The sequence below is a fragment of the Condylura cristata genome, unplaced genomic scaffold (genome assembly GCF_000260355.1).
Source record: "Condylura cristata isolate star-nosed mole 26May11 unplaced genomic scaffold, ConCri1.0 scaffold00034, whole genome shotgun sequence".
Taxonomy (NCBI): domain Eukaryota; kingdom Metazoa; phylum Chordata; class Mammalia; order Eulipotyphla; family Talpidae; genus Condylura; species Condylura cristata.
Window position 1 is genome coordinate 13,507,758 of NW_004567135.1, and position 10,326 is coordinate 13,518,083.

At 55.3% G+C, this 10,326-nt stretch overlaps 1 protein-coding gene across 1 annotated transcript in view; it reads left to right on the forward strand.

Annotated features, from left to right (window-relative positions):
• Positions 1-10,283, forward strand: part of PLEKHG6 (pleckstrin homology domain containing, family G (with RhoGef domain) member 6) — a 12,945-nt gene extending 2,662 nt beyond the window's left edge. Inside the window, exons 4-14 of the mRNA XM_012732324.1 lie at positions 450-545; positions 814-864; positions 1,250-1,399; positions 2,395-2,505; positions 2,636-2,785; positions 2,911-3,048; positions 3,316-3,435; positions 3,762-3,894; positions 4,009-4,124; positions 8,804-8,958; positions 9,611-10,283. Coding sequence (XP_012587778.1) covers positions 450-545; positions 814-864; positions 1,250-1,399; positions 2,395-2,505; positions 2,636-2,785; positions 2,911-3,048; positions 3,316-3,435; positions 3,762-3,894; positions 4,009-4,124; positions 8,804-8,958; positions 9,611-10,283 — 1,893 coding nt within the window. The remainder of the gene's footprint in view (positions 1-449; positions 546-813; positions 865-1,249; positions 1,400-2,394; positions 2,506-2,635; positions 2,786-2,910; positions 3,049-3,315; positions 3,436-3,761; positions 3,895-4,008; positions 4,125-8,803; positions 8,959-9,610) is intronic.
• Positions 10,284-10,326: the final 43 nt, after the last annotated feature.

A 10,326-nucleotide genomic window follows, 5' to 3' on the forward strand; every position in this document is an offset into this window, starting at 1 on the left:
CAGGGGCAGTGAGAGGCTTCACCAGAGACAGAGTGGGGAGCAGAACAGGCAGATTGACCAAGTACACTGCTGAGGGGAGCAGCGGGCGGTTCAGGAGAATCTGCCACGCCATGTGGTCACCTCCGGGGCAGGTGGGAATCAAACTCATGCTAAAGTGGCTTTAGCTTCTCAGTGCTGTGCTTTAACCCGCTGCGCCACCAGGGAACGCCCCGGGGTGGGGGGGAACATTTGACGGCATCTCACTCTAGTTCAAATCCCAGTTCTGCCACTTACTGGCGAGATCTTGGTCCAGACAGCAAAGCTGTCTGTACCTCGGTTGCTTCATCTATAAAATGGGGATAATACCACCTCCACTCTGGAGGATTAGAAGGTCACCAGGAGCATTTAGCAAATGGTAGCTGCTCTCCTGGTCTGCTCTTCTCAACTGAACCAGCTTCTGCACACCCCAGGAGATGAGCCGTGATCTCTGCCACCAGCAGGAAGCACTGTGGGAGCTACTGACCACCGAGCTGATCTACGTGACGAAGCTCAAGATCATGACCGACGTGAGCCTCCCTCAGCCGCTCCCCATGGGATCTCAGCCGCTCCCCATGGGATCCCCATGGGGACCTCTTACATGATCCCCATCCCCAGGCCAGAAGCAGGGGGGTCACTGAGGCAGAACAGGATGTCAAGAGATCCCCCCGGCTTGAGCCTGGGATCTTGAGAGAATGGGTGACAGTGGTGATGGTGGGTGAAGGCGGGCATTGAAGGTCTGGGGTCTCGTAAAGAAGGGGTCATGCACTGAGACCCCCCCTCTCTCCCTGCATCTAGCTCCTCGTCAACGGTTTGCTGAACTTGCAGCGTGTGGGACTGCTGACGGAAGTGAGTGGGAATTCACTGGGGATACCTGGAGCGACACCTCCCAAGCTCTGAGTCTGGGGAGTGGGGATGTGAGATGACAGCGAGCCTGCCGCTGTCCGGGCAGTACAACTGCCTGTCCCCCTTACACCCTTTCTTGCTCTAGGCCAAGCAGGTGTCAGGCCTCCAGCCTCTTCCCCACTCCTGGACTCAGCCCAAGGCCCCCCCCACCCCTCAGTGAGGGCAAAGTGGAAGGGAAGACTGGAGTCCCTCAGATCTTTCAGGCTCACTGTCAAGGCCACCTCTCCCCTGCCCACCACCCCACCATCACCCTCAGCAGCCTGGCCACCCAGTGCTGCCTGACGGTGACCCGCTAAGACATGTTGCAAATTTCTACTCCCTCCTGCAGGTGTCGGCTGAGACCCTTTTTGGAAATGTCCCCAGCTTGATTCGAGTCCACCAGAGCTTTTGGGATGAGGTGCTGGGGCCCACCCTGGAGGAGACTCGCACCTCTGGCCAGCCGCTGGACCCTGTCAGTCTGCAAAGTGGCTTCCTGATGGTGAGGTGTGGGGAAGGGCTGCCTTCAGCTAGGAGGACTGCAGATGCCCAGAGCGGTCTTGTCTGGAGGGCGTGCCCACCAGACTCAAAGCCTCTCATGACTGGGGGGGGGTCTGAAGATATAGCCCCCCCCCCAAAAAAATATCACCATAACTCTGCCCTTTAGTTCCCTGGGTATAGACATGAAGCCCTCCCATCCTCTGAAAACCTTATGAATTATAAAAGCAGCTACCTCACACAAGAGGAAGAATGATGTTAAAAAAAAAGTGTATATATGTGTGCGTGTGTGTGTGTGTACACACACATATATACTTATATATATATTTTATATATTTATATATATATTTATACACACATATATATATATTTTAAAAAGCAGCTGCTTCAGAGAAAGGTTAGCTTAAGCTCTTATCACCTACCAAAGATCTTCTTGCTTCCAAGCCCTCTGGCAAATACAGCCTGGAGCTAGGAGGCCTAAGGGAGATTCCCCTGGAGGGTGGGGATGGGGACATAAAGGGCACAGGGCCCTGGAGAAGGATGATAAGAGAAAGCAAGAGGCCTAGAATGAGACTTTCTCCTATAGTTTTATCCAGCCAAGAAAGGAGGGGTGGGCCCCAGCAAGTGGGGGGGGGGGCAGGGGACTCAGGAGGATTCCGCAGGAGCAAGGCTCTGGGTGAGCCTCGGGACCTCACCCTACCCCACCCCAGGGTGAAATGGGATCTTCAGTGTCCTGAAAACGTTGCAGCTGAATTATTGATGGTGGGGAGTAGGTGCCAGGTGGCAGGGTGCGGCAGGCCCAGTTGGGGGTTCACACCACAGCGGCAGGCACAACCTCCCACCTCGTGGGGCCTCAGCTCCCACGTGGACTCAGAGGCACTGGCAGGGGCGCTGGAGTGGTGGGAGAGAACTCTCTCCTCTCCATGCTCCCCACATTCTGCGGCCAGAGCCCGTACCTCATGCCCTTCTTCCCCTCCGCTGCCGTCCTGCTCTGTCCAGTTCAAGCAACGGTTCCAGCCGTATGTCCAGTACTGCACGCAAGTAAAGCAGATCATGTCTCACGCCCGGCAGCTGCAAGACACTAACCATCTCTTCCACACCTTCGTGCAGGTGGGAAAGGGGGGTGCGAGGACGGGGCATGGGGTGGACCCTAGACGACTGGGCTACTCCAGCTGGGTCACGGGAGGGGCGGGGTAGCAGGGAGCATGCAGCCTCCCGAGCCCTGCCCGCCTCCCGGCAGTGGTGTGAGAAACACAAGCGCTCGGGGAGACAGCAGCTGGGGGACCTGCTCATCAAGCCCCAACAGCGCATCACCAAGTACCCACTGCTGCTGCACGCTGTGCTCAAGCGGAGCCCGGAGGCCGAGGCCCAGAAGGCCCTGGAAGCCATGGTAGGCGGCCCCGCTGGTCCAGGACCTGGGAGTTGGGGCGGCCGCTCTCCAGGAGCCCCGGGGTGTCTCTCCCCATGTGCACGTGACAGCGTGGCTGTTCGTCCCTGCAACCCCACCCCACGCAGATTAAAGAGGTGGAGTCGTTCCTGAAGTACATCAATAAGCAAATCCGCTACCATGAAGAGCAGGAGAGCTTGCTGGCTGCCACCCAACGCATCGGGCCCTACGAGGTGCTGGAGCTGTCCAACGAGGAGGTGGAGAGGGTGAGAGATGTGTGTGGGAGGGAGAGCCCGAGCGGAGGATGAAGCAGATACCTGAAAGAAAAAGGGCAGAGGGGGAGGGCAAGCCCACAGTCCTTGGTGGAGAGGGAGGAAGAGGGCTCAAGGGGTCGAGTTCAAAAGTGTGAAAAGAAAGCACCGGCCTCGTCTTCCTCCAATACGGAAAGGTTAGACGGGGAAGATGCTGGTGACGGAACAGAGAGCCGCCTGGGCGGGGAGGTAGCCGGCCGACCCTCTCCCTCTGCCGTGCAGAGTCTGCGCCCATTCTCCACCCTGAACCTGATGGCTCCCATGACGGGGGTGTCTTTTGAGCACACCAGGAAGCTGCTGCATGAGGGACCAGCCAGAGTGAAGGAAGGCCGGGAAGGGAAGGTGAGGCAGAGCACCGGAGCAGAGACAACAGGGCGCTGGCTGCGGAGAAAATGGGAGGGAGGGAGAGATGAGTGGGAGATGCTGGAACTAGAGCAGAGCAGGGGCCTACCTATATCCGGGAGAGGAGGGGGTTCTGGCGGAATTCCGGGTGTTAGTAGGCCCCTGGGTGAGCCTGTCTATCAGGTGCGCATGGGGCCGGGCAGACACCCCTGGTGGCTCGGGCACCCCGTGGTCTGCACAGTTGCCTGTGCCCACGCACCTCCCACCCTTGGGCCGCCCTTCCCTGCTCCAGCTGACCCCTGCCTTTCTCCTGCCCACGCACACAGCTGGATGTGTACCTGCTCCTCTTCTCTGACGTGCTCCTGGTGACCAAGCCCCAGCGCAAAACAGACAAAGTCAAGGTCATCCGTGCCCCGTACATGCTGGAGAAGCTTGTATGCCAACCACTCCGAGACCCTAGTACGTCTCTCATGCGGGCCTTTTCCTGCTCCCTTTCTGCAGCGAGAGGACCGAGGGCTTGGGGTGGGGACCAAATAAGGCCCTCCCCTTGAAGCAGACTTGTCTTCCACCCAGACAGCTTCCTCGTGATCCACCTCACCGAGTTCCAGTGCTTCTCCAGCGCCTTCATTGTGCACTGTCCCAGTGCTGCAGACCAAGTCCAGTGGCTGGAAAAGACCCTGCAGGCCCAGGTATGTGAACGCTGGGGTGGGAGAGATGGTAGGGACATCCCTGGAACTCAGGAGACAAGAACACAAGCGAAGAGGAGGAGGAGAGGGAGGCTGGGTGGATGCAGGTTCAGACTGGACCTAGGGCTTCTCCTGTGTGCCCTCAAGAGGGAGATGCTCCTTGACCCAGAAGACCTGGGGAAAGTCTTCAGTCAGCTACTGTGCCGGTCCACAGGAAGAACCAGCATAGCTTCCCCTAAGGGTTTCTAGACCCTAAAACAATTCCCCTCTAAACTTCATCAGTTTAAAGTTCAAAGACATTAGTGGAGCAATAACTGTCATGAATGGAGGCTGGAACTAGGGTCAAGAAGGGAGGAATTCCTTCTGTCTTGTGGGTGGGCCGGGGAGGGAAGACAGGTAGGCTGAGAGGCCTTAACACCTTTGAGGGGCATGTCTAGGAATATGTCACCCAAGGGTGAATGGGAAGGGTGTTCCCAATGTTTAAGTGAAGTGTGCAAGAATTGGAAGTATAACAGTTGTGCAGAACCTCCAATTTCCACCTCCGTCTGCACGTGACCGGCCTTTCTGCAAGTCTCTGTCGAAATCCCGCTGTGTCTCTTACAAAGACATCAGCTCAGAAGCCACGCTCAATCCTGAGATCCTTGGCTTCGGGTCTTTTCATTTCTGCCAAGACCTCCTTTCCAGATCAGGTCCTGTTCACAGCTTCTGGAGTTTAGTACCTAGAAGTATCTTTCTAGGGGTTACAAGTGACCCACTTCAAGAGCAGAGTGGCCAAAGGAGGCTAGAGATTTGAGCTGGACTTTCAAAACGGGGGAAAACCGCAAGCAGAAGTCTCAAGGGAGCTGATAGGCTGGATTTATTTTGGGGACAGTGATCCATGTCTGTCTGGCTTTGGATCAAAGGGTTTGTGTGAGCAGGTGATAAGAGGCCAGGTTTTGCAGGACCCCACAAGTTTGAGTGTGGCCTGGCTGACCTAAATTCACAGTGACAAGAGAGAGACACTGTAACTCTCAAGCAAGGCAATACCACGGCAAAATCAGCATGAATCGTCTGGTGGCAGTGTGGTAGGTGGGCTGGTGAGGGACTTTTAATGGACTGGTTTGGATGTGAAATACTGATGTTCACTGCCACAGACACACTGCAAAAAGCCAGAGAAGAAAAGCTAAAGAAAGGAGGGCTAGGTATGCCATGGGGAAGGCATGGAAATCTAGTTTCCAACACCAAGCTTACTCTTTCCAAGCTGTGTGATCTGGGTGAATTATGAGAGCACCCCATAATTCAACGAAAGTGTCAGATTGAGCAGGCATAATCACTCTCTGGAGATGTCCTGCAGCCCAGTTCCCCAGGACAAAGGAGGGCTGGCCCCAAGGTCCACATTGGACAGCCAACTTTGCCAGTGGTCTCCCTGCAGGGCGGGAGTCATTAAAAAGGGAAACCTGTTTGCTTAGTTGTGCCTTCCCTGGCAGGGTGGGGCCAGGGCAGTAATATCTAGTTTTAAACTGAAGCGCTTTGAAATGGAGCTGGTGGGAGATAGCCAAGTGGAGATATCTTAGGGGCTGTTGGGACACACTCCCAGAGTTTGGGTGAGAATAAGGATGAAAGATGGAACCCTAAGATCTGTGTTGGCTGGCTGCACTGGGACCCCATTTCCTAACCCTTAAGCAAAATGGTGACAGTCCCCAGGAAGCCAGAGGTAGGGAGAGGGTAGGGGTGGCTTTTATAGAGTGCGGTCCCCCATCTGCTGTGACCCCTGTTACAGGCCCCTTTTGTGGGTAGCAGGGGTCTTCTCTCACCACCATCTCGCCCCCGGTGCCAGCACAGTGCCCGTGAGGGGGGATGTGGTTAGTCCCAGCCCTTCATCAAGTCTTACAGAAGGCTGGGTGGGTCTGAGGGAAGCACAGGACTAAAGCCACGCCTCAGGGTTCCCCAGGACCGTAGGTAGGGGACCCTTACTAGATGGCAACCTCCTTTTTTTCTTTAAACCACCCCTCACCATCAGAACTTTCTTCTCTTCTTTGGCTCCTGGCTCCAGAGGATACCCACCCCCAACTTGAAGGGAACCCCTTCAAATTGCTGGTGATTATTGCAAATGCAGTTCACTTCCAGCCGTCTCTTTTTCGGCTCATAGAGCAGAGGAAGTAGCTTCTGCCTCCAGTATACAGAGTTCTCAGCCTCCCTCAGCTGAACAAAGAGCCCTGAAGGTTTGGGGTTAGCGTTTCCGGCTATTATCTCCTCTCAGATTGTCCACTTCTCTCACTTGTAAACAGAAGAGGGCAGTAGAAGAGTAGGAGAGGACAGCCTCCTCGCTGGAGGGCAGGCTGTGTTCTGCTCCTTACAGACATGTGGAGATTGAGTCCTCCCGGATTTAGCCTTGGCAGCTCAAGCCTTTAGTCACTTTTCCAAGGAGAAGAGACTGCACTTGCGAAATACCCATATTTAGGGGCTGGGAAGAGGGAAAGAACAGAAAGAGCTGTCCAAGATGAAGGCCCAGACGCGAAGGAGGGAGGCTGGGAAGGCAGAGGGGTGGAGGCTGCTCGTGGCCTGGCCTCCAGTTCCCCGTCGCTGCCCCTCTGTGAGCTGGGCCCAGGTCCGCGGAAACTGACTGGGGAAGCACATACTGCAGGACAGGGGGGAACTGGGTTTGAAAGCTGCCTGGCAGGAAACCTGGAATTTAGTTGTCACTCCAGAAATGCTTATTATGGTCATCCTGAAGGCAAAGGGGTAGTGGTGGGCAGGGCCAAAGCTGACCAGGCCGTGGGCACCTTCAAGAAATGGGCGCCAGTCCTTGCCGGGGGACCCTGGAGGACCATCACTGGCAAGGGAGAGGGGGTCTTTCCTCTCAGGGACCTAGTTCTCCAGCTGAGCACCGGAAGAAGGGAAGAATCGTGCTGGGGGAGGCACCCCTCTTCCCGGCTGTGTGAGGGTGTCACCTTCCGGCACAGACACGTTTCCTCTTCGAGTCCCACCCTGCCACCAACATGTCTCTTGTCTTGGCCAAACTGAGAAAGCCCTCCCAGGATTGCAGGAGAGGCTTTGGAATGGTTGGGACACTTCAGACCACCCTGTCCCCCAGTATTGGTTTACCCCCCCCCAAATTTCCTGCTTCTTGCCAGGACAAGTTTAGTGGAGGTGCAGATATCGGGGTTCCTTGTTGGACCACCGTCTTCGTTCAGTTCTTTTCCTCCACATGCCATCCCTGCCCTGGACATCCTGAACAAAATTGCTCTGAGTCTCATGGGGCCAGAGAGCACAGCTAACAGCAGGACAAATGGACCCCAGCCTTTCTGCCCCACTCTCCAATCGGATGGGAGATGAGGTCTGGGATGGGGGAGGACATTATGGGCTTGACCCTGCTGTGCCTGTTCCCTGTCCCCAGGCACCATCATCCCTTGCTCTGGCCACAGACCAAGTCTTTTGGGATGGCTAGGAATCCTTGCACTGCTGTGTCTCGGGAGCCTGAGTGGCTGGAGGGCCAGGAGAGGGACAGCTGGAAACCTGATACCATTTTTCTCTGCCCGTTCATCCACTTCTCTGAGGAGTCTCTGATTCTGCCCAGCGACCTCTGTGTTTCTGGAGAGACTCTGCAAAGGTCCAGGTATCCATGAGCTGCAGGTTCATATACGTCCTAGAGGCCCCTTGCTGTGGGAGACCTTATCCCTCTAGCTGCTGGATGTTGTGGGGGAATTGAGGGAGGGATGGAAAGTTCAGACAACAATCCTTGACTTATCAGCTTGGAAGTTCTCCAACATTCTGACAATGATCTAGCCACAGCAGTGAGTCCTGCTATCAGGGCTGCCCACAGCAGCCAGCACTACTTCCCCACTGGCCAAGCCTCCTCCTCCACTCTCTCCTCAGGCTCTGCTGCCTCCTCCCCTGAGTAAACACTGCCTTTTAGTAATGATTTACCCTTTCAGGCTGCCCTTGAAAACAATGTAGTTACAGAACTAGGACTCAAAAAGAAAGGACCAGGCAGGTGTGCCACACTGCCTGTGCAACCCTAAGCACGTCCCTTTCAGCTCTGTTTTCTCTTTGTAAAATGGGCCAATATCCCTGCTTTCCACCCTGCAGGACAATGGTGTGTCAAACGATGACGTACATGTGGAAGTGCCTTGTAAACCACTTTTCAATGTGATTATTCTGATAGTACCTATATGAAAATGGTGAGGTGAAAAAAGACCAAAAATGTAGTGTATCCTCTCTCCATTCCCCTTGGAGTGGTTTTGCTTTTCTCCCCAAGGACAGCAGAGTCCCAAGCCCAGGACAGACCCTGTTCCTGTAATTTGAGGGCCCGGCACTATTCAAAGCATTTATACCACCACCATCATCAATCAGGGAGGGCTTCCTGAAAGAGGAAGACCAGGTAGTGGGCTTCCCACCTGAGAACATGAGAAGCAGGAAGAACATTAGAAGTAGGAAAATGGGTCTTCTGTTCATTCCACATCCCTTCAGAACCAGCTAGAGTTCAAATCCTGGCTCCATCCACTTTCTTATTGCATGACCTTGGCTGTTACTTAAACTCAGTTTCTATTTCTCAATAGTAAAATAGGAGTCAAAAATTATATCTGCCTGGTATCTACGGCTGTGGATATTAAGGTAATGAGCATAAAGCCCTTGCTGAGTTGCTTGGCATACAGGAAGTGCTCAATAAATGAGAGCTCTAATGACAATGTCCCCTCCCCCAGGCATACCTGAAAAAGCTGAAGGAAGAAGAGTTCGCTCAACAGAAGAGAATGCTTCTGGCTATTTACCGGGATGGGGAGGAGCAGTCCCCAGGCACCAGGCCCTCCACGCCCTCTACAGTCTCTCTGGAGGGCTCTCAGAGCAGCACGGAGGGCCGGTAAGACTCATGGATCATGGGGCCTCCCAAAATGAAGTGGGGACCTTTCAGGCAGGGAGGGAGAAAAGGGGAACCCACAAGGGTGAACAATAGCCTTGCAGCTTTGGGGACAAGAGGGACCTGAGATCAAAGAGCAGGTTGGCACCAGCCCTTGAAAAGCCTGCATGGGACAGCTTAAGGAGTTAGCCAGCCTAGGGTGGGCACCGGCAAAGAAAACAGACATGAGGGGCATGAGCTCCATGAGACGAACAGGCTTTGCCCCAAGGAATGGAGAGTGATGGGCAGGCTGGATTTGTAGAACGTGGCAGCTGCAAGGAGCTGGCTGGTCCAGATTACCAGAGACTGAGCAGAATAGCACAGCTTTTCCGCAGCCTGGTTAAGGAGGAAAAAAATTAATCTACCCCTGGGGGAAAACCTCGGGGAGCTAGAAGCACACCGGAAATGCTTGACACAAGGTCCTAGACCCAGTTCGTAGCTAAATGCCTTAGAGGAGCTCAGGGAGCTCCCAGCTAAGCCAGCAAGCTGAGAAAAACAATCAGAGTAAAGGAGACAAGAGAAGTAAATTTGGGCCATACCGCTAAGGTCTGATCGCGGGAACTCCCTGGGCTTTACCTGGCCCCTGAGCACCTGACTGCCTGTTCACTCCTCACAGGAGGACTCCTGAGTTCACCACCGTCATCCCCCAACTGGTGGTGACAGAAGACACAGAGGAAGAGGCTCCCTCAGTACAGGATGATACCTCAGACTCAGGCTACGGCACGCTGGTCTCAGACTCCCCCAAGGGGTTCCGCTCCCCGCTAAACCGTCTACGCCCTCGAGCTCTTCGAAGGGACCCGCGCCTCACCTTCTCCAACCTGGACCTCCGAGATGTTCCCTGGCGCCCCCAGCTTCCTGACCCCCAAGCCCTCCAACGCCGAAGTGCCCCTGATCTGCCAGAGGCAGGACTCCGACAAGGCGGCAGTCTTCCCAGGGGCCTGCCACCAGCCTGGTCTGAGGAGGACAGAACTCCGGTGGGAGAGAATGTGATCATGGAGAGCTTGCACAGGTCCCGGCATCGGGGCCAGGCCCACTGCTCCCCAGCCCACACTGACTCTGCTGGGGAAAGCCCCTGGGAGTCATCAGGGGATGAGGTAGAGGAGAGCCCGGAGAACCTCCGAGAGCGCAGGCTCAAAATTATCGGGGAAGACCTGGCCTGCCAAAGGATCGGAGGCACGTCGGAGCCCAGGGACGACAGCAAGCCTCGAAAGCTGACTAGGGCCCAAGTGAACAGGATGCGGGGAGCCCCACGGGTCATACAGCTGGAGAACACCGTATCCACGTCGTAAGTGCTGCAGGGAAGCCCAGCATGCAGGGGGGGGGGCGCACCTG